The 24,986-nt window shown below is 36.3% G+C and overlaps 1 protein-coding gene across 2 annotated transcripts in view; it reads right to left on the bottom strand.

The window, feature by feature from the left end:
• Nucleotides 1-18,854: 18,854 nt before the first annotated feature.
• Nucleotides 18,855-24,986, bottom strand: part of CCDC102B (coiled-coil domain containing 102B) — a 169,404-nt gene continuing 163,272 nt past the window's right edge. The window contains exon 6 of one of the 2 annotated variants that reach the window (XM_071554899.1): nucleotides 18,855-23,510. In XM_071554899.1, the coding sequence (XP_071411000.1) occupies nucleotides 23,421-23,510 (90 nt within the window). In that variant the 3' untranslated portion in view covers nucleotides 18,855-23,420. The remainder of the gene's footprint in view (nucleotides 23,511-24,986) is intronic. The other variant, XM_071554901.1, reaches the window with a different exon arrangement.

Here is a 24,986-nt window from a genome sequence, read left to right as displayed (position 1 = left end):
CTTAAAATAATTCAATCATTGTGCAACAACAAAATAGCAGCTTGAGCTGGTGCCTCCAAGGAGGGACCCTAAACAAGGATGGTTTATCCACTCACAGTCTAAGTCCAGGAAAGTATGGGGTCCTCGGCTCCTACTGTGTCTCTCAGTGTCCAGTCCTCTGGCTGGGCCAGAGGTTCATGTGACCTTTGTTATGCCAAGGGTCGGCATCAGGATTTCTAGTTTGAACATATCTCCAGTGGGTATTGTCAGAGGATACTTAGGATTCACCAACCTCTTTAGAAATGCTGCTAGAAATACCAGTAATTCTAGTTTTCTCTCCAGATTTACTTAATGAATTGCTGTAGGTAGTAATACACAAGAAATCTGGTGGACTAGAGGTTTCTATTAGGTAGGATAGAAACAATGAGGTGACTACAGACTGGCACAAATCTCACAACACCTTCTCTCTAAACTGAAGAGAAATGAATTTTGCTGTTTGATAGAACAGTGGTTGAATGGTCACTTCTAGTGTGTAGTGGTCAACGGCCCAGAGTCCTGATGGACATCATTGACAAGTGGTGCCCCTCAAAGGTCTTTACTGGGACCAATGCTATTTAAAATCTTCATTAATGACATAGATGAAGGGATTGAGTGCACCCTCAGCAAATTTGCTGATGACACCAAGCTGAGTGGTGCAGTTGACACACCTGAAGAATGGGATGCGAACCAGAGGGACCTAGACAAGCTTGAGAAGTGGGCCCATGAGGTTTAAGAAGTGGTTCTCATGAGGTTTAAGAAGACCAAGTGCAAAGTGCTGCACCTGGGTTGGGGCAATGCCAGTATCAACACAGGGAGGATGAACTGTCTAAGTAAAGCCCTGCCAAGAAAGGCTTGGGAGTTCTCGTGAATGAGAGGCTGGACATGAGCCATCAGTGTACACTTGCAGCCCAGAAGTCCAGTTGTGTTCTGTGCTTCATGAAAAGCAGCATGGCCAGCAGCTTGACAGAGGGGATTCTGCCCCTCTACTCTGTTCCGGTGAGATTCTACCTGGATCACTGTATCCAGCTCTGGGGCCTCAGAACAGGAAGCACATTGACCTGTTGGAGAAGTCCAGAGGAGAGACGCCAAGGTGATTAGAGGACTGGGACACCTCTCATACAAGGAAAGGTGGAGAGAAATGTGTTTAGCCTGGAAAAGAGAATGCTTCAGGGTGACTCAATTACGATCTTACAGTTCCTGAAGGAAGCCTACAAGGAAGATGGAGAGAGAATTTTTACGAGAGCGTGTAGTGACAGGACAAGGAGAAATGGATTCAAACTAAAAGACAGTAGGTTTAGATTAAATATTAGGAGGAAGTCCTTTGCTGTGAGGGTGTTGAGGCACTGGAACAGGCTTACTAGAGAAGTTGTGGATGTCCCATCCCCTGAGATGTTCAAGCACAGGCTGGATGGAAGTCTGAGCAACCTGGCCTAGTGAAAGGTGTCTCTGCCCATGCCAGGGGGGTTGGAACTAAGTGATCTTTAAGGTTGCTTCCGACCCAAACCATTCTATGATTCTGTGATTCTATAAAAGATTTCTAAAGGAGCAATTTCCATGGTGTTTTTTCACACTTCAGTTACTACTTATCCCATCATCTCCTGAGGAAAGTTAAAGAGGATTTTTTGAAACTCAAGAAATAACTAATATTTTTACTAAAGATAGGTAATGGAAGTTTGCTTGGTAGCTCTGTGTTGACATCTTAAGATCCCAAGGGAAAAAAAATTATGCTGTATTTTCAGGAGGCAATACACAACAGTAAAATCTTTTCTACTTTGTTCTTTGATCAAAAGGAAGAATAAGAAAAAAATTTCTTAAAAAAAGGTACTTCTCAATCAAGGAGATATTTATTGCATGCTAGAAAAACAAAACAAAACAAAACTAAACCAAAAAAAAAACCCCAGATACTAAAATTTATGACATTTTAAAAGCCATTGAAATAGAGGTAGCAGGATATAAACTGTTCCCATTTGTTTATACCAATACAAAGCTGAAAATCCTAGGAGAATTACCTTCATTTTTAAGAGACTTTATGAAAGTAATATTTCATCATTTTTGTACTGAGACATCTATTTCATGCTGCAGAAAGTCAATTGTCATAAATTGGAATCCATATGTGCATTCATACCCTCCTGACACAGAACAAGGTCTGATTTTTTATCTCTGAACCTTCTGTTGTTCAGTGAGTTTTAGAACTGTGGAATTCAGGTTGACCAAACCAAAACTAATTTCATATTTCTGTATAATCATAACAGAAACAAGAAAAATCATGACTTAACTAGAGAAATAATATGGAACAGACTTGGCATACGACATTTGAGAAAAGTCAGGGTTATAAATGAAATTGATTTGCTCATTTTAATAGACCCAAGATTCTTCACAATCAGTACAATATTTGTTTAAGAAACAATAAACTGATAATTATCAAGGGGAGTTAAATTAAACAGTGAACTGAAAAAGTATTACGAATGCTAGCTTTATGCAGTCTATAAGGTTCTTTCTGAATATACAGACTTCACCTGAACATTTTCTAAAAGAAACTCTCATTATATTGTTTCTCTCAGGAATGATTATTTTGAGAGTTAAATCTTGCCATCAGCTTAATTGTACTTAATTCATGTAGCAGACACAGTGGAATGGAGTAATGTCTCCTGCCTCCTGTTTTGAAAATTCTATCCCTCTTCTTTGAGATATTCAGAAAAGAGGTCATTAACAGGATAGAGAGGGAAGCATTAGGTCTGACTCAAAAAACAGGTTTCAAGCATTTAATGTGTTCATGCCAAAAGTAAGTGAGGAATATCAATGTCTTCTATAGTCTTGGGAGTTAAAAGAGAATTTTATTACAAAACCCTAATGTAAATCAGGATTCATACACGTTACTGTAATGGAGAAATACTAGTTTATTGCAGCTGAAGACATGTTCTACAAATGAATGTAGCATGTGAAATACAAATCAATTTTCCATGTCCTCTTAATTCCTAGAAGTTTGAGAGTATTTTGAAATCAGTCTAGGATCAGCTCCTTCTCTCTGGAGAGACTGATCTTCTATCGGGCGAACACTGAACTCTAACAAAAGGTGAAAAGGATATAATACTGTCATTCTCTCTGATTTATGGTTTTATCATTAAATAAAACAGACAACAGTGCAGGATTACTGGCATGTCTATATTCCTGTTTCCAGCATGCTCCCAGAGGAGGCTTGGCTAGAGGAGTGCTCAGGCAGCCCCCAGCTGTTGCTCTGACCCTGAGTGGGTGGAAACTGAATACGGCTCAGAGAGGTAGTGTAGGCACCTGGCTGCATGTGATGCCATCTCAGTGTTAACAAAATGCTGTGCAAGTGGCCCCTGGCCTGTTATATTTAGAGAGATGCTATATTTTAAATAACAGCCATTGAAAGATGTATAACATTTCATAGCTTCCTCTTCACCCTTTTAATGCAATAAATATCCCACAGGCTGTCCAAACCTGCAGAACACTAATGGCTTTAAGTGATGGGCATGGCTTTAAACTGACAGAGAAGAGGTTTAGATTAGTTGTTAGGAAGACATTCTTCACCATGAGGCTGGCGAGACACTAGAACAGGTTGCCCAGAGAAGTGGTGGATGCCTTGTTCCCCGAAGTGTTTAAGGCAAGGTAGGATGGTGCTTTGAACAACCTGGTCTAGTGGTGGGTGTCCCTACCCATGGCAGGAGCCTTGGAAGGAGATGATCTTTAAGATCCCCTCCAATCCAATCCATTCTACAACTCTGTGATTCTTTGAAAACCATGTTCAGATTTGTTTTAGTGTGTGTCAGGCTAGACGCCTTGCTTAGAAATTTGGAAGTCCTGTGCTCAGGAAAGCACACGAGAACTACCCAGATATTTAAAGTGTATATAATTTTAACTTTTAAAGCATATGTACTCTGCACAAAATTTCATTCTTTTTAGCAATCTTCTGGATTTCAAAAGAGAACAGTTCTGAGTAACAAACAGATTTTCACCACGTAATGCAAAATAAAGAAACTATTATTTATGAAAAATATCCTGATTTGGACCGTTCCATCAAGCTTAAGAAGTTTTTTGTGAAAGAACACTGACATGGACTTTGCTGATTATGTTTCCTACCCATTGATGTTATATACTCTGTCCTTTAAGTCTCAGATGCCAAGAATGATCCTGGAGGTCAGCTGTACCTTATCTATAGTTCTTGGTTTTCCTCAGACTTTCTGAGCCTTATAGGAGGGTGCATGAGTGAAATTATTCTGGAGCTGAGCAAATAAAATATGCTTACAAAAACATAATAATTTTAGGTTAAATAAACCAATGTTTTTTAGTTTTATGTTAAACAGATATAATTTTAGAAAAAAATCACCAAGAAGATATTAAAAAAACTAGCACTTGTACATTTACACAGCATCTTATTTTTATAAACTGTTTTATATCTCATTTTAAAGACACCTGTCATGATATTTATTTATGAGACTAAATTATCCTATGTGCAATAGAAGTATTATTTTCATAATGAAGGTAGAGCATTACAAGGAACTTTTTAATACTAAATTAAAGTAAAGCCAAATATTCAGGTTTTTTATATAATTTTATGGATAATTCAATAGAGTCGAGTCAATCAGCAAAGCATTTAATAAATGCAGAGAGAAACAGAATACAAATCAAAGGATTTAATGATTTATATGGAATAATTCTTAAAAGAACTATAATTCCACCTGATTTTTTTTTCAGGTTATATACTGAAGAATAACAGAAGAAAGTAAAGTTTTCTTCTTACTATTGGTACTGCCAATTTGATACCTTTAACATTAGCTGCCAAAATTAAAGCTTGGCTGAATCTCAAGCTGGATCTCGATGATGTCAGACTTGCATAATCCTACAAGTTTCATGTACAGGACAACAGAAATAACTAGTTATCACTATTGTCTGAAACTCAGACTAAAAAGGTTTTCTGGATTTGCCCATCATAAATAACCAGTTCTGAAATACCATTAAAATATTTAAAAACATATTCTTTTAATGGCAAAAATGTGGTCCTAAAACAACAAAAAAAGGCAATTCTACATTGAAATAGGAAAAATATTTTAGAACACACTGGAAGCACTGACACAAGACATTAATGTTTTTAGAGAAATGTTATAACTACTTATATAGAGAGATTTTCAAGTATTGTAGGGCAACAATAAAAGCTAAATTGAGCCCAAAGAAAGGTCTAAGGAAAAAATTCTCTACAATGGTTTTGCATTGGTCATGCATCTAGAACAAAAATACTTCCTTTTTATTTTCTCAAACTTTGAGTAAATCACACATGGTGATTTAGGACTCAGATGGCAACTGTCTCTTGAAACTCTTCTTTGTATTGCCAGTAGGAAAAAACCCCAAACTTTGCTTAACCATCCATGTTTGTTGTTTGGTTGGTTTTTTTGTTTGTTTGTTTGTTTTTTAAATAAGCAATGTTTTCCTTACATTGCAGTTCTTTGTGTTTTCTTGGTCATGTTCCAAACCCTCACAGGTCACAGCTTTCTTTTATATACCAGCTGGATTCAAGTTCTTAAGTTTTACAAGACATAGACTTCGCAACTCTGTTCACTGCAAATGAAAACATTTAAAAAATAGACAAGTTTCTTCAATGATCATTTGTACTTTCTGTACAAATATTATTAAAGGTAAAATCTGAATAATAACTTTGTATTTCCACAAGGAATAGCTTTATGAATGTAAAGTCAATTCAAAACTTTAACTATACAGTACAGAGTAAAAAATCTATTATGGGACTAGTTTGCTAGTATTGATTTGGGTTTGAGATATGTTCTGACTCCATTACACCTCTACAATATATTATTTATGGTAACGTCTGCTTTCTGCCTGTATAAGTCCCATTCTATTATCCAAATTCCCTCTGGTTTCAAAAGTTAAAAGATGTTTTCAATGGTGAGTTGAGACTATTTATAATTTTCTGGAGGAGAACTTGCTCTTATTGTAAGAAAGACATAAAAATGTTGCAAAAAAAGACAGAAAGGGGAGTTTACTGCTGTAAATCAGAGGATGACCAATAATACATGGGAATCCTGTTGCAGGAAATACTAGACTATGTGGCCCAGGTATATGGGGACTGTACTCACCTTGTACTTCTGTGAGACTTAACCATGAGTTTAAGCATCTGGAGTGATGAGGCTTCCTTAAAATGGAGCCTAAATAGCTAATGAAAGCACAGTACTCAGAATCTATCAAAAGATGTATAGGATTTTAAAACTCATAGTTCTCACAGAAACAACAAAAAATATAATTTCATAGCTCTTTATAATCTTTGAATCAGCTTATACCCTATTAATATTCTACAAATGTTAAGCATCTCTCTTTTACTGTCTCACAGGTTTCAGAGGTCTCGTCTGTACAAATAAATAAAATAGGGTCAGGTCTGAGGCAGCATCACAATTATGGTCTATAATTGTATCATGGTTACAGTCTACTATGGCTGCATGCTCAGTCATTGGCATGGTCCCTTACAGCCCTAGTCAATGTCAGGTGGCATTCTGCCTTCCTCTGCCTAAGCAGGTACTGGCACAAATAGCACTTGAGAAGGTCATACCACACAGGCAATTTTGGTGCTGCCCACTTCTACAGAGGGAGAAGAGGCTACGGGTATATGAATGTGTGCTAGGCTATGTGATTTTGTTCTCAGAGCCAGTGAAAAGATCTTGACATCCTATACTCAGCTCCAGAGACCAATGAATGATCTCCATCTTTACAGGGAAGAATTCTTTTGGCTCCTCAAATGCTAATAAAGCCTTTTTTTTCCAATTTCTAATTGATTCATGAAAATATAACTATCTATGTTTTCATGGATTTTTTGCAGGAGCATAAGAAATTTCAACCTCAGTGCCATGACCTACCGCTTTTAATACAACTTGGTAGCTACGTTACAGACCAATAAACTGAAACTGAAATATGACTATCCTAACAACAATGCTATCACTTAAAGATCATCTGGGAAAAAAATTAGTTTTTCTGAGGATTTTTATAAAGCTGTGGAGACTGGAAAAGGTGCATGGATCAGGCTGCACTTCTCTAACATGTGAAGTGAATGCATTATTTTAGGAGTCTTGGATGAAAAGCATGATGTTTGAAGAGGGACAAGTCTGAAAATTAATTTCAATTTTGAATAGAGGATATGACACTTCTATCAAAAAGGAAGGATATGTATTTTTATTAACGGTGTTTTAAAATGTTATGCTATAATGTAATTTATTCAATTGTGAAAAATTCACATTTGCCATAACATTCTATCAAAAATAATAGTCTTTTTTTTCTTCATTTAAAGTGAAGGGGATATGAAAAATTATCAGATTTGGTAAAAAAGAGGGAATTCTATCTAATTAAAAACTTTAAGTTTAGAAAATGTTCTTTTCTGGGTAATGAGAAGGTTTACTGAGAAAAGGTCAGAGAATATATCTCATGGCCTGGTGCTTATGGCTGTCTTCTACTTTGTGAACGGCTGAGATCCAGCCCCTGTTATGTAGGAAACATGAAGAAGGTTTCAATGGACGAGCATATGTTGAACAAATCCCAGAGAGCACCAATTGTTTTTGCTGTTGTTCCCACACAGAGATCAATTCTCCTGCTGTTGTCTAAGAAGTAAAATGTCAATTTGCTGTTGGGTAAGTTATTGATGGCACTTTACATATCTGTGAAATGAAGACACTGAGCAAAAAATTAATAATGCAACTTTTTCTTGTAGTCAGTCCATACCGTTGTTTGAGGGCAGTATTCAGGTCTCTGATGTTTCCAGTCACTTAAAAATATTTAAATAGTATGACATTTTTCAACATAGACTGAGTGGATTCAGTTAAGTCTGAAACTGTGGGTTATTTCAAGGCATAGACATATAGCATAACAGATTATTATATAACATATTAATTGAAAGAGGAGAAGGTTAATGACCTTCTTTTTAACAGTTGAGAAAGGCCTTTGCAGCCTCACAAAGTCCTTACTCTCAGTGTGAAAGACAGCAAGCCTCTTCTGTCTCTATGAAATGGAAGGATTTCTCTGAAGTTCACTCCACCACCAGGGAGCAGGGGTGGTACAGCACACTATTGCCACTGCTTGACTTGCTCAGCTGCAGGCTGAGCTGGCAGTGGCAGAGCCAGCTGTTTGCTGCATCTTATGATTAATCCTCATCTGAGATTCAGAGGCATTTCAAACATGTCAGGAAGCTTTTTTATCCAGTCTTCAAACTCAGGGAAACAATTTACTTCTAATATCCCAAAGGGTGCAGAATTTGAGAGACAGTAGACAGAGGTTCCTTGTAGTAAACAGGACTACAGTACCACACTTTTCCCTCACTTGAATATAACTTACTATTATTTCTACAAGTTTAGATGAAATACTTCTTAAACACCTTGGAGAACAGGAATCTTGGAACAGCGTGATCAATGCTTGCATTACAGTGTTGTGGCAGGAACACAGTGTGGCGAAATGCAGTCTGGTTGATGGATAACTGCAGTCAATCACTTTCTATCATTCTTAGTACATCAGACTAAGCTCACACATTAGACCCTAGAAGGTCTTGCAGTCCACATTTTCATCCCTATTCTAACAACATGTAATATACAACAGTTAAATTTCAATTTAAATTATTGTTTTAAATTTAACAAAATCATTGCATCACTCACCTTGTAACATACAATATCCCACAAGAAAAGGTAGGGACTTTGTTACAGTTTTGCAGACAAATCTTTCATAGTCAATTTATGGTCATTTGTTGTGACATAGGCTTGCTGCATGACCTATATTGCTGCTTTCACCCACATCCAGTGTGTTTCTGAGTCAACCTCAGCTTTGTGTAGTAAAAAGCTATTTTAGTCAAATATACCCATCTTAGTAGCCCCTGACTACAACAAATTTGAATTCTATTTTTCTGAACACTGGCAATGAGGTTTGTATGTAGCTTTATTATGTGTTCTTCAGTGCCTCTTCATTGCTACTTCCTCTACTAACACCAAAGTTCTTCTGAAACCTGTTGGTGGCTTCCTTGCCCTCTTCATTTTTGACTAAATCTATCGCTAGATATAGGTGAGACATGATCAGTTTCTAATTACACTATTTATGTTTTAGTCACTGGGTTGTTCAGTTCTATTTCATGCCTATATTATATGCCAGTTCTGTTCTGCTGTCTTTATTTTGTCAGCACTTTCGTAAGCATACCCTAGATTTTGTGTCAAAACCATTAATGAACCTATAAAGCAAGATAGATTTTAAGACCAGTATTAGGGAAAATCTATTTTAATATGTGTTTTTCCATTTGACATTTCCATAAACCAGTAAAAATAATAAACAATTTTAAAACCACATATTTGACCCAAAATATTTAAAAATTTAGTAGTTATGTACCTGATAAACTTCTAAAATATCAGATTGTTAGAATAATTTAAATTCATCTTTCAGCCTCTTTTATTGATGCAGATATCAGTAACATTTTCAGTAAAAATACTTGTCCGCAAATATATTTTTGAAGTGCTTTAGTAAAGAAAAATCAAAACAAACATACTTTTTTTTTTCATTACCCTAATCAAGTCTGAGAAACTACATTCTGCCTACTCCTATATTCTCACTTCTGAAAGTGGGAATTGTACTCAAAAAGTCACAGTTAAAAGCAAACAAGTTATGAAAACAGGTTGAGAGAGCTGGGGTTGTTCAGTTTGGAAAAGACTCTGGGAAGACTTTAGGGTAGCCTTTCAATACCTAAAGGGGACCTACAGGAAGGCTGGAGAGGGACTTTTTACAAATAAATGTAGTGATAGGAAAAGGGGGAATGGCTTTACGCTGAACGACAATGGATTTAGATTAGGTATTAGAAGAAATTAGGAAGAAATTCTTTACTGAGATACTGGAAAAAGTTGTCCAGAGAAATCTTCAGAACTTTCTTTCTGAAGTTCATGCATTCTGCCACACAACATTTGAAAACTTTTGGTAGAAGATTTGGTCTAATGAGTCTTAATATACTGTGTAGTGTCTATTATGCTTCTGCTTTGATCCTTCTATGGGCAATATTTGTAGCATACTTAATTGTGTTACTTTTGTACACTTCTGCTTTTACCTGCATTAATCATTTTTAGTTTTATTCTCTTCATCATTTGGTCTTGTTCTCTAATTTTGGTCACTTTGGTCAATTTTATTCAAATCCATGTGACTTGAAGAAGAAAAGAAGGACACAATTATTTTCTTTGAATTATAAGCCCCAAAGAAAATATATTAACATGCAGTGTAAGTAGTTCTCTTAATTTCCATATATTTTAATATCTTTTAAAAATGTCCTATAGAGCTTTGTAACCAAATCTATAGTAGTTTAATTCTGTTTTGCTAACTGATGTCAAGCCTAAAGATAAGTACATGGTAAAAATAAATAAATAAATAAATAAATAAATTGTTATGTGCTTCTAGACACATACACCCCATACGGTGATGATGCAGAAGTTTCTTTGATTGTTGATTTTTTTACTTTTTATAGATTTTTGAAATAGTTATTGAATGTAGATTTTTATGTACCAGTAAAAGCAACCACAGTAGTTCAATGTTTATACATGCTAACCTCATCTCATATCAACCCCTCAAAATTCCATTAGCTGTAGTCTTCTTTTCAAGGTAGAATTGCTGGAAAATGCCTTAAGGCCTGTACCAGGAGACATAAACATAGGCAGAGTGACCTCGAAGACCAGAATGCTGGAAAACCTCCAAGAACCCAATGTGATATGAGGAAGATGAAGATGATGAAAGAGGAGTCCCAAAAGTCCCTCAGACTCAATTCCTGATAGGGTGTGCTGGGAGCATTATGGGGTAGAACTGAGGGATGGGTGAATGGGGATTGGATGGACATTATTATAAAACCCATGAAACCAGTGTTCAGGACAGGCACATGGATGTGTATTCCTAGTGGAGCCTGAGTGCTCATTACATCTTATCTCCTACTGAATTGGCCTGGAGTCTTTTTCTCAGCAGTCTTTTCAGGCAACACTTACGCAGAGACACAGACTCACACAGACACACACATCACTGTTCTAAAAGAAATCCAAAATTTCTCATTGACAGAATCTTTCCATGAGCAAGAACAGAGGCTGACAGGAGTTTTGTGAAGATAACAGGTATAGATCTTTTGTTATGCTTAGATTCAGATGCATTCACCTATATTTATGTGGTTCAAGACTCATGATATCAGTGCCTTAAATTCTGCTAAATGCATGCAATCTGGGACTGCAAGGGACATGCTGCTTGCTGGAGATGATGTACATTTTAATGTATTTGTAGCTCTAGCAATCATTTAATTTTTTCTTACTCACTAAAAAAAAATGTTAATCGGGCCTAAACTGTTACAGTGCTGTGACCCATGAGTTCACAGATTTTTCTGTCTTTTAGTTGTCTTCCTTTTTAGTATCATGCCTTTGGTCAAGAGGCTTTGATGTGCATCAGAAGAAGATTGCATTCCTGTGTCACTTTCTTATGATCCTCTGTACTTGCATGGAAGAACACTTGACTTTAAAATTCAGTATAAATATATTAGAAGAATAATTTTCAGTGAAAAGGTTAAGTCAATAATGGTTCTAAATTCAAATATTTAGGACAGAGAGTAATGAACTTTTAGCTTAAGAAAGCAATAAATTCAGTGGACTACACCCTATGATATTTCCATTCAGCAAAAATTCCATCATATCAGTTTCTCCTGGGCACAACACCTTCCTTTTTTGTTATACCTTTTTTAGCTTGAATAAGAGGGGAATTAACTAACAATTAGCAGAATATTTGCATACTAAAACTCTGATTTTTCTGATTTCCTTTTGCTAAATGCACAAAAGCTTTCCTAATGTATGAGCATGCTGTATATGTCATATATATGCACCATACCTTATATATCCTCCAATACACTGTATCAGTTTGATATGATTAAATGAATAGCATAGATGGTTACTGCATGAAAGACTTAATTGGGAACTAACCTTAAGACTCTTCATTTAAAAATATTATAGGGCCACTTTACTTTTGGCAAAATCAAAGATATATACCCACTCAATAGTGTTGCAGCAAATTGTGCTTTAAATCTAAAAATATTTAGTATGAAAAGACTATCTTTTGAGCTCTAGCATTTCCTTTCTACTGACTGAAAATTAGTTAGGAGTAAAAAATAAGTCTTCCCTTTCCTTGTGTCTCCCATAGGGCACTATCTAAAGAAAATGGTTCAATCTTCAGGAGCCAAATATATCTTTTCCTGTGGGTGAAATGTTTTATTATGGGAAGCCAGGCCTGAAGAAATTAAGGAGAACTTTGAGTTATAGTGTGCATTAGTTCTAAAGGAAAATGAAGCAATCTTTTTCCCTTCAGGATTGGCTTTAAGAGAGGGATACCAGTAACAGTAAGGTTTTTATTTCATGTACTGGTGACAGTAGTCTTTAGTCAGCCCTTTTCATGTGACCCTTACTCCTTCTTCAATGTTCCTGTTTAATGTTCAATGTGTAGAGATATAGGAGAATGTAACTTAGCCAGGACTTGATTTTTTTCTCTACCATCCTGAGTTGTTGACTTTAAACACAAAAGAAGCTGTTTCTCCACAACAGATTAGTTTGTAAAGAAACACCTAATAACACAGTACAGTCACAGAAAAAAAATTCAAGTTTCTAAGAAAAAACCTGAAATCTGAAAAATTGAATCTGACTTTCATATTCCCTAGGTGGGCACAGAGTCAAACTAGAACTCTCAGTTTTGAGGGATTAAACTTCATCTTACTGAGGGAGTTGGGAGAACTGAAACATGAAGTTTGTACTTCTGTATATGCAAAAAAATATGAACAAATGAAAGAATGAAAAGAAAACTCATAAATAAAACATATCTTCATAATTATTTTTGTGTCAGTGTTGTACCCAAATATCTTTGTATTTTTTCCCTGAATAATGGAAAAAAGGTGACCTTCAATTAAAAAAGACTGTGAAATTGAAGTGTCTTTAGGAACATATTTTCAATTACATGAGCAGTATTTTCATAGGTAAAGAACTACAGAGTAGTCACATTTATAGTTCCTGTTTATATTTCTTAATGATAGATATTTTAAACCAAATTTTAAAATGCAAAACTTCCAATAGCTCTCCAGCTCATAAAGTTTCCTTTTCCCCCGTATGCATTAAGAGTCTCATCCAACATACAGTTAATATTTAATATTTTCCTTCTCCTGTAGGTTGGAATGCAGATTGATACAAACTGTGAGAATTTTAATGGTTTGAATTAATAAAAATAGAATGTTTGCTCCATTATCATTGAAGAGCATGGTGATTTTTAGCTCCCAGCTATCTTGAACATGCCAAGTTATATGTCTAGTCCTCATTCTCATTGAAGTCTTGTTTATGTTCCAGAAACACTCCTTCATTTTCTCATTTTAAGTTTGTTTTTTGTTTTTTAATTTTAACTCAGAATATGCAAAAAAGCATGTCTGTGAAAAGCACAAATGAAGAAATGAAACAACAGCAGATTTACAGAGCTAACAAGCAGTAAAGCATTTTTATTCATCTTTCTACACTTTCAGTTTAAATCATACTTCATTTTTTAAAGTTAATATAAATGTATATTCTGGTCATGGTGAAAAACTTTCACTTTTCAGCCCTAAAAAATTTTCAATAAGTTTAAAGTCTTCATGTTTTCCCTTAATACATCTATAACATTAAGCCTGGTTTATATTCAGTATTTTCTAAATTAGTGCTGTTGTTATCTTTTGTATTTTACAAGGTTTGAATAATGAGCTAAAGCAAAGTCAGCATTGTGAAACACAGTGGAAGAGAAATAAATCATTGATAACATATGTTTTGATGGAAAAACATGGAAGAGGTATCTCATATTTGTAAAAAAACGTTTCAAATATTATTTGCTGATGACATGCATCTTCTTGCAAATTGATAAAAATACTGTGAACACCTTTGTATCTCAAGAATATTTTGGAAAAAACCACAAACAGATAAAGTCAGATTTGAAAAAGTAACCTTTCCATTACAAATTAAAGAAAAAGTAACAGAATAGATTTCTTTAACTCTCCAGAAGTCTATGCTGTTCCATGCAGCATTATAAAAGGATTGTGAGAATGGGTTTTTCAGTTTGGCAGCAAAACTTCAAAGTGAAGAAAAAGGGAAAAAAAAGAAAAAAGTAATTTTTCTTTACCAGAAAGGAAGATTGATAAAAATTAAATCATATTTTATAGAACATATTTTCTGTTTGTCTCAAATCTCAGCAGTCTGGGACATTAAAAAAAAAAAGAAGAAAAACAAATGAAAAGTAAAATTCATAAATCACATATAGCTACTCTTATTTCACATCTCAATACTTAAAAGTTGACAAGCAGGATGCAAGACAAACAAAACCAGAAACACAAGAATACTGGTTCTAGCTCTCTCCAAGTGGATTTTTCTACCTTGCTCTGAAGTGCATTTGTCTCATAGCTAGTGAGCAATATGTACCAAGACAATGCCACTCTAGAAAGAATTTTCTTCAACTGTTCTTTACTAATCTATTTCACTTCAAATAAAATTTGTATTTCTTAAGCATAAGATGTATCTATAACTACAGAGTATTTGTAGTAATGTAAATGCAGAGAAAAATATAAGATATAATCTTGCATACCTATGCCAGGGTTGAATGAAACTGCTAGAAAGGTCTGAAGCTCTAGAAAAATTAGGCTATCCCATGATATAACCCTGCCATCAACCCATACATGGCAACTCAAGGGTCACAAGGATGACTAGAGGGTTGGAGCACTGCTCCTATGAGGAAAGGCTGAGAGAATCAAGATTGTTTAGCCAGAAGAGGAGGATACTTAAGTGTGACTTTATTGCAACCTTTCAGGCCTTCAAGGGAGCCTACAAGAAAGCTGGAGAGAGGCTATTGACAAGGGCATGTAGTAATAGAACAAGTGGAAATTGCTTCAAACGGAAAGAAATTAGGTTTATATGAGATATTAAGAAGAAATTCTTCACTGTGGTGGTGATGAGGCACTGGAACAGCTTGCCTAGAGAAGTTTTGGATGCCCCATACCTGGCAGTGTTCAAGGCCAGGTTGGATGGGGGTCTGAGCACACCGGTGTCAGGAGTTTAAGAACACAGTCGAAGAAGGAAATTCCCATAAGATAAGCCACAATGACAGGACCTTGAGATAACAGCAGATGCAAGCAACAGGACCTGGACTTGATAAGAAAGATCTGGGTAACCTACTCAAACAAAGGTTTCCACTGTGGAGAACTGTGAGAATGAAAAGTGTTAATTCCAGGCCTAAATGAAGGTAAATGTTCAAAATTAGCTCACCAGACAAAATTCCACTATTCAAGCTGCGGTAAAGAAAACAACTACTTACACTCATGCAATCCTAAGCTGTGGGAATATCTGAGATGCTGTGAATATCTGTAATTGGGTTATAAAAAATGGTACCTCAGAAGCACAAATTTGGGATCCTCATCACCAAGAAGACCAGAAGAAGAACAACTAGCGGGATGCTGTCGGAATCCATGTGTTGATGACATCTTAACTTTTTTATTTAATCTGTCTCTCATTCTCAGTCTCTCTCTCTTCCTATTTCTCTCTCTCCCTGAAATTTACTATTAAATAAAATCTATCATATTGACTTTGGCATATGGTCTCATTTGCATCTTAATTCGGGTAGAGTCATCTTTTAATATGGATCCTAACACCTGGTCTAGTGGAAGGTGTCCCTGGCCTTGGCAGGGAGGTTGGAAGTAAATAATCTTTAAGATCCCTTCCAACGCAAGTCATTCTATGATTCTATGAAGTCATGAATTGCACAAAGTGACTACATTTTTATTAACAGATCAGAAACACACAGTATGTTTTTTTGAAGACAATTTTACTTTACTAACAATAAATTAGGTAAAATTTTCTATGGTTATGCAGCATTGGAGGAAAGAGAGAAAGAGTCTCTGTGTTCCCCTTTGTCTGAGGGGGGCAGAGACAGGATACCAAAGAGTCCAGGCAGTTCCAGGCAAGACAGCAAGAGAGTGTTTATTCAAAATATCAACGAGGTATTATCAGGTCTCCAGGGGCAGTCCCCAGATCTCGGCTGGATTGGGGACTGAGGAAACTGAGGAAGAGGCAGGGTCAAAGGTCCAATGAATTTAGAACAGTCCCCAGCCTCGAGGCACATACGGGGCTTCCCGTGGGGGGAGGTTGCTTTGTCCAGGGACCCCCCAAGGGCGGGGAGGCAATTACCCAGCCTGGGAAGAAACAATAACATGCTCAACCTCAGGTTGATGGCTCGTTAAGGGAAACAAAAAGCTTACGGGAGACACAAAGGAGACAGGGTGTGTTGTAACGACCCAGCACAAAGGAGAACCAGGCAAGGTAACAGAACAAGAAAAACTGCATTTTAAAACTTCAACTATGAGTCTCTGAGTTTTTTAAGGTGTTTGTCCAGCACTGTCTTTGGAATTCATTTCAGCATCTTCCTACATATGGTTTTAATCCAGTTCAGTTATTCTTGTACTCTTGACTTTTCACTGCTAAGTAGTGTAATGAATGACAGTATAGGAAATAGCTCTTATCAACCATGGAGAAGGATATAAATTCTGACCTCTTTGGAACAGATCAGTATACTGCTACACAGCGAGTTGTATTGCATAATTCATGTAGCCCCTCAAAAACTTGATACACAATAACAGAATAATGGTGGAATAAATCTGCTTAAATAAGACAATGGGGTAAATTGACTCTGACTTCTGTTTTTTCCACCTTTCAAACTACTCTAGAAGGAGGTGTTATGCTATTAGAATAAAGACTCCTGTGTTAGGCTTTTGTGACAAAGTTTTGGTAGCAGGGAGGGGTCTATAGAGCAGTTTTGGTAGCAGGGTGGGGTCTCTGTGAGAAGACAACAGAAACTGACCCCATGCCACAGACAGCTCCTGAAAGAGCCTTCCCCTGGCCAAAGCTGTGCCCACCAGCCATTGGAATAATTTTTAGGAATGGGTAAAAGTGCTACACAGCAGCTGTGAGAAAGAAGAGTGAGGAAAAGTGAGACATACATCCCTGGAGACATCAATGCCCCAGAAGAAGGCAGGGAGAAGGTGCTCCAGACACCAGAGCAGAAGTTCCACTGCATCCGCTTGGAGAGGAATGTGGTGAGGCTGGCTGTCCTCCTGTAGCCCATGAAGGTCCATGGTGGAGCAGAGATCCATGCTGCAGCCCAGGAATGCTCTCATTCTGGAGCAGGTAGACACAGCAGGAGGAAGGTGCAGCCTATGGAGAAACCATGCAGAAGCAGATTTTCTGGCAAGAGCTGCAGCTCAGATTTCATGCTGGAGCAGTCTGTTCCTGAAGGATCATGCCTTATGGGAAGGATCCACGTTTGAGCAGTTCGTGAAGGACAGTATCCTGTGGGAGGGACTACATATTGAGAAAGGAGTGACAGGGAGTAGTTGTTATGCACTGATGGCAAGCCCCATTCCCTATCCTCCTATGTTCCTTGAAGGAAAGAGGTAGAGAAGTCAGGAGTGAAGGATTCACACTTAACCTGGGAAGAAAGGGGAGAGGAAGATGAGTTTTTTTTATTTTTTTTTTATTTCTCATTATCTTACACTGTAATTAATTATCAATAAGATAAATTTCCCCCACTCAAATCTGTTTTCCCCAGAGCTGGTAAGAAATCACCCTGTCCTTAGCCTGATTCTCAGGTTCTTTAATCTTATTTTCTCCCTCTCTCCTGTGGAGAAGCATCTTAGTGGGCACCTGGCAGCCAGCCATGACTAACCCACCACAACACTCCAAAAGGAGACTCTGATCAATGATCATTTATATGTAATTACATATAAGCTTCCATAAGGCATTTAAAATCGAAAAAAATTATTGTTCCATTAGGTGTAGTAAAAGCATTTATATTTCCTATTCCACTAAACATGATTTTTAAAATATATCTAGCAATACAAAATAGGAGTGAAGTATAGTGCAGATTATGCACACAATAAGGAAAGAACAAAATATGAGGAAAATTTTAGATATTTCTGGTCCTATGATGAAAAAAATTAGAATTAATTTATTAGTTGCTTATAAAGGGAGATTTTTCAAAATACATGTCTAAGATACATCAAAGTACATTAAAAATACTGTGTTTCTTCTTTTTCTTTTAAGTGCAGACACCTCAAAGCTTGATCTTTTTCCTTATTCTAAATTGTTTTCTTACGGAATTATCAAGACACTATTCAGTCCACACAATAATTTAATTTTTTTCCCTATGAGAGAGATCCATGATTTTATTGAGCTTTAATCAATGTCCATAGGACATAATTGAACAACTAAGGACTTTCAGAAATACACTGCCATTTCAAAACTCTCAAAGCTGTGCTTCTTTAATTCTGTTTGTGGATATCAATATTTATGTGTTTGGGTAAGTGTGGACCTAAATTTAGGCTTTGGATTTCAGGGTAGGCCTGGGACTGTCAGCTGACTTGAGCTGGGCTGAGCCAACTGACAGCTGACTTCTTCTAGCCAATGGTATTCCACACCATATTCCGGTATCATCTCAAAGTACAGGAGCCAGTGTGGGAGTGGCTTGGTCAGTTCCTTCAAGCTGTGGTCCCAGTAGAATGCACTGTGCTGTCCCAGGAGGGACAGGAGGCCCAGACCCAGCACTGGCTTAACCACCATGATATCTTAGGGAAGTAAAATGTTTGTTCTTAGTCTTTCTCTCTGCTTGGGTCTGTCTCTGGGTAATTGAATTCTCCAGAGTGCTTTGTAGTTAGAATAATAGGATTTGTGTTTGGTAGGGAGTGGGGAGTTATTTCTTGTTATTTCTAACTTGTGTAAGTGTATTTTATTGTAGGGTTTTTTTTTAATTTTCTCTTTTCTGTATAAATATATATAATTAGTTTGGGTTTAAACCTGTTCTGAGTTTCCAGTTTTTTCCTTTCTCCCTTGGGAGAGCGAGGGAGGCTTTGACTCTGTATTGGGCAGCTGGCATTTTGCGAGTTCAACCCAAGACACAATAAAACAATGCTATGTGTAATAAGAAGCTTTGTAAAACATCAGCTGTTGAATCCATTTGTATTTTTATTGATCATCTCATTGGAAGAAAAGCATTAATTTACAAACTGAACTACACTCTAAAGTATGTGTACCGTAGAATTTGTTGAGTTAATGAGACTAGCAAATGCAGTTTTAACTTCTGATGTGCCCACTGACTGATAATATGCTAGTGCTTCTTCATTCTAAACTCTTACAAAGATAAAACCTAAAGCTTAAATGGTAAGTAGCATGGTTTTCTTTGTCCTTTTCTTATCTGCATTTTCATCCTTTCAAATGTTAATAACCTTAAGAATTATTTTATCCAATCTTAGCATAAGCAGTCATTCATGTCCCTTTCCTAATTTCGATCAATAAATTCCTGAAAGGGCATTACCTGGAAAATAATCTATTCAAGATTAAAGGAAGCAATTGAACCACACTTGCAGTCTAACATAGTTATATTTATTAAATATATTTAGACTATCCCTTTGAATTAGTGTTTGATTTTTAGATAATTTTGATTTAGATTTTATAAAATTATGAATAGACCTTTTTGAGTGAAATTGCTTGCTTTCTTCCTGAAGTCATGTGATAAGAGGTCTGTAATGGTAAAAGGCATCCAAGAATCTTCATATTTTCTGAGAAATAATTTCTTAGTGGCATATCTTAAATTTAGTATTGGACGTTTCTTTCCTTTTAAAGTGGGGAAAATAGACTCAGTTTATTCTGAGATAGCCTTTCAATTGTGAAAGTCATGGAAAGACTAGATGATTGGTACAGTTCCCTTCCATGTGAGTTATTCTGTTCTATTCTAAACACAGTGTTACCCACTGTTTCCTTATCAACTACTAAACAGACTAATCAACTACAGACTACATAAATCATTGTTTCTTATCTTTCTGCATGTGTTCCAATATTAAATAATATACACATTTATAGTATTAAACAAGGTTTAATTGCCAGTTGTTAAAATTATTTGCAGGTATTTCTATCACTGTTTTTATAATCAGTTTGTAAAACTGATCCACATAAAATGTTCATGCTATTTATCATAAAAGGGAAAACAAGAAAGACCATTTTTGTGAAGGTTTTCTAGTGACAATCCACTTTTTTAGGCACCAATCATGTAAGAGATGAAGAACAGCACAGCATTTGGCAACCAGATTTAGCATTAGTTTTTCTCGCTTTTCCATAATTATGCTTAGTGATCCTGAGCAAATCACTCCTGTACAAATCTGTGTATCTTCACTGCCCCCATGTCAAGTGTGAAGAGGAATGGATGAGAGCACTGCTATATAGCAAATATCATAGGTCAAATATTTAAGTTCAGGAGACATTCTAGTATTATTATGAAAAGGTTATAAATTTACACTTTCAGTCATTATGAACTGCAGCCAGGGCAATCATGTATCATCTTATTTTGGCTTACTTTCAAGTGATTAATTTATGGGTTTACTTCTTTATAGAGGTCTATGAAGTTCTTTGTGTATATATTGATGAAATAAATATTTATGTAGTAATTGAAGTAGCTGAGTTTTCTCTATCTCAGGTAGTTGGAAGAAATTATGAAAAATTAAGGCATCTTGTGTGATTTATCATAGGCAAGCAAGAAAACTTAAAAAGTACTATTCAGAAGGCATCTGAAAGTAAAATATGATCAATAAGTGATTGCAAGGACTACAAGGACAATAAGTGAATACTGACTACCTCACAAGAAACTATAACCTCCTAATGAGAAAGAAAATATACTACATTTATATTCTGAAATATAAATTTTAAAACTATCATCACCTGATAATATTTTTATTGTCACCACGACCTTTAGACTAGCCAGGTGTCACTGCTGGGTGTCATAATACAGTCAGCAAGTACAAAAAGTTTATATGGTAGAGCTAGACAGAGCAGCAGAAACTAGCTTCTAATTTGATTTCCATCAATATCCATGTTACACTACCAAGCTGTTAGCACAGAAATGTTCTCCAGCACCAAGTAAGGGTTATTTGTTTTTCCTACATGTTTAGAAATATAGAGAGTAATCTGAGAATCCTAGTTCCCCTAGTAACTCAATAATTTGACTTGATTTTTAGCCACAGATATTATTGTGGGCTGAAAAGAGACCCTGGAGTTTATAGAGGTTTTTCCCAAAGCAAACCTTACAGCTTTATCTCCAAAAGAACTATATTTCTCATATCTTCTCAGAGGAAAAAAAAAATGATCTTGTCTGTAAATCTCCTCTAAATTATAGAAGCTTTTATCAGTAAGGTGTTGTGTTGTGTTGCTGTATTTTCAAGTGTTTCAATGTAACCATAAAAGTGCATTTGGCTGTTACAGCATTTAAAAAGCAATAATTATGCACTTGCCATTAATATTTTGCAAATCAATGTTTTCAATATAGCTACATTACCCACTAGGGACGGTCCCGTGGTGTAATGGTGAGCACTCCGGACTCTGGATCACAAGGTCATGGTTCGAGTCTCAGTGGAGACCGTACCGGGCAGTTAAATGCCTCCCTGCCATCCGATCCCGTCACATCTCGGATGCTCAGCAGGGTCAGTCCCGGTTAGTACCGGGTGCTGTGACAGTACTGAGGATTTCACTGTCACTGTCCGAGCTCGCTCGGCCGTGGCAAATGGACCTCAGGACTTAAATGGTGGGGCCAGTTCTGCGCACGTTGTGCCTTCACCTAAAAAATCCACTGCGCAGGCTCGAAGGGCACACCCACGTGGGGAGAGCCCTGCCCAAATCTTCGTTCGCGAAGTTTGGCCATACATACATTACACACTGCAGTGGTATGAAGACATTGGCATGAGAAAAGCAGATGGAGTTTTAGAGAAAACCAGTATGTCATTTCACAAGAAAAAGCCCCAATTCTTTTGTTTAATATAAACCCTTGAACCAGTGAATTAATAAAGGGAAGAAGTTTGGATTATGAAAAAAAATACCAACCTTATTTTATTGTCATTTTACATGTTTAAACTCCATATAAAAATAAATTTCCTCACAGTAACTCTGTACCTTGTTGATGAACTGATTGATTAGCTACTGACAAAAGAGAAAGACAACATTCCCTCTTTGTATATTCCTTAGTGTATCCTGAGAGGTAATGGCTGGGCTTAGGTCAGCATTTATAAACATGAAAGAGAGTTAAGAAAGTACGAAGGTAGTTAAAACACAGATCCTTCTACTCTAGCATCCCATCTCCAGCACCAGCCAAAAGCTCATGGAGAGTCATAAAAACATGTAGATCCCAGCTTCCAAATATTTGCAGCTCAGTGAGTTCCTGGGCAAAATGTTATTTCTATGTTACTAACAATCCTTAATAATTTTCCTTTTTTGTATGGTCTTAGGTTACAGGAGAAATCAAGAGATCATACAATCCCCTCTTAGAAAGGAGATGGCTTTTCAAAAAACTAGAATTCTCTTACAAGTTTTTGGTTAATAGCGATATAAGGTCTGAAACAAGCATATTCCTGGGCAATTGCATCAAGTTCACAGAATCCTTGCACAATAGAATCTGCATATACACATTATCAGTTGTATGTGGCAAATAGCATCTAATTGTTATTTGTGTCTAATTTGATGTCCGAAAGTTGTTGTTTTTATAAATCATGGGGTTTTTTTAAAATTCTCAAAATTTGTTCTTTCAGTTTGTCTTAATATATTTCTGTTGCTTCCTATTTGATATTTACAGTTTGTTAAATGGACAATTTAAATAAAAATGTGATATATAGACCTTAAGGTTAATTTTAGATATGTTATTTCTATTACGGCATGAGTAAAAGAAATGCATAGAGAAAGAGTACTTCTTTAATCTAAATGTATATGTGATAACACTATGGTATTTTAAATAAAATAAATTTTCTTCTTTAATTTAGTTTTTTTTTTTCTACAGAAAGAAAGGTGTAATATGCATAACCCTGGTAGAACTGAGAGACCTGAAGTACAGATGTATTTGCCCACTACTGTATGAAAAGAAAATGCAGGAGCAAAGCTAGAAGCCAACCATTGACTTCCACTTCAGATTCATTATCTTTCCAGGACAAAATGTGAACCTCTCTCATATGCCATGCACATCCTTTCCCCACAGTTAAAAAGTTGGACATGCTAATTAAAGTCCACATTTTGCTTTAGAAGAGAACCATTAAGAAGGAAGGATAGATAATGGCCAGCAAAAATTCCATATTTGTACACACTGACACTAGCATAATTTTCCTTGTTCTTAGCAAAAAATCAGGAATACATAGAAACAATGGATGCAGTGTTCCTATATATGGCTGACACACACTTCAATGACATTTTCATATAAGTCTTTATGAAGAGTACAAGGTGTTTGCTGCTCCTCTTCACTGTTAGCCTTGCTGCCATAGGACTGTTTGATGATGTTCCTCCTCTTCACTCACTGTCTCGGTAGAATCTCCAGCAACATACAAGGAATTTAGTTTGGTCCCAAATCCTTTGTTTGCTTGGTTTCATCTCCTTACTCTGAAATGAAATTTTTAAAAAGATGTGACCTCAACATGAAGCAGAAAAGTCAATTCAAGTTTAAACAATTGCAGATCAAGTTTCTTCTATGAAACAAATTTTAGTAGGAGACAGTGGAATTTAGATGAGAAAATCTGTCAGTATTTTTAACTTTATAGTACACACTGGGTACTTTTTCAGCTCATACCTTAATAAAGAACAAAGCAGTATAGGGTTTCAGAGCAATTACTTGGAATTGTCTTACACAGTGGGAAACAAGCTACTCTTTTGATGACTACGAGTCATTATTTATTGATTGGCTGTCCTGAACTGCAGTCCTACTGCTACTCAAGATACATTTAGAGTACTTATTTGTAACTCATGATTATTTTTATTGCAAGAAGGGAAAGTGGGGAAGAGTGGAAAAGATTAAAGATATCTCAAACCTCTCATTTGACAGAATTCAGGTGCTAGTTCAGCATAATGTCTTCATAGTATATCAATAACAATAGGGAGAGATTATTAACAAAAACATATTCACCATAAAGATTATCATTAAAACACAACCATGCTAAAATGTATATTATTTTTTATATTTTTGGGGTGGATAAATCACATTCCTACTAACAATGTGCAGCCAATCAAGAAAATCCAGTCAAACGGGACACTAGAAACAGGCTATTATGCTCTGTGGAACTCAAGCACAGTGAACAGACAATAGCCTTGTTTAGAATAACAGAGATTTATCAGCATTTAGGATCTTAAATACTACCCAGAGTAGCTATGCTTCAAAACTGACTCAAGAAGACTGCCTGCAAGAGTAAACAAATCCTGGCAGATCTAAACTGTTTCTGTATATTATTAGTTTTTATCTCATCCATGTTAATTGAGAATTCCCTGGGCTATAAAATTAGGGACATACATCTCCAATTCTCTCCATGTCATCTTTGCATTTTCACCAAAATTCTACCACAAGCTGCAGTGTGATTACTGTTTTTTGGTTTGGTTTGCTTTGGTTGGTTTGTTTGTTTTTATGTGTCTTGAACAGGCTTTCTAAAAAGGGAATTCACAAACCCATTGGTTCAGACCTGACTCTGAGACCTTAAAAAGTCTTGTTTTTTGAACAACATATCAAGTAACCTGAGAGTTTTTGCCAAACTGTGGAACACTGTGGTGGTGAGATAGACTGAAATGCTGTTAATGTCTGAAACACTGTCAAAAGCATAGAAAGACATTTTGTCAAACTGCAAAGAAACTGTCTGTCTGCAAGCACCAAAGCACCTCCCTCTCCACCCTATCCACTCCCTCTCCTCTGCCTCTTCTCCCTCCAGTATGACTCCTAACTGGAGTTTGGACTATAATGGGAACTTGAGATGAGACTACCGGCTAATTATCTCAGGTCTACGGAGAGGTCAACAAGGCTCAGTGGATAGCAGAAGAGAAGGGTTTTGTATGTGTGATGGTGAAATCTCTCCAGAGCAAACAAAAGGAGTAACT

This window comes from Pithys albifrons, chromosome 4, assembly GCF_047495875.1.
Source record: "Pithys albifrons albifrons isolate INPA30051 chromosome 4, PitAlb_v1, whole genome shotgun sequence".
NCBI classification, from domain to species: domain Eukaryota; kingdom Metazoa; phylum Chordata; class Aves; order Passeriformes; family Thamnophilidae; genus Pithys; species Pithys albifrons.
Note: the sequence above shows the minus strand (reverse complement) of the source record. Positions and strands in the feature narration are given on the sequence as shown.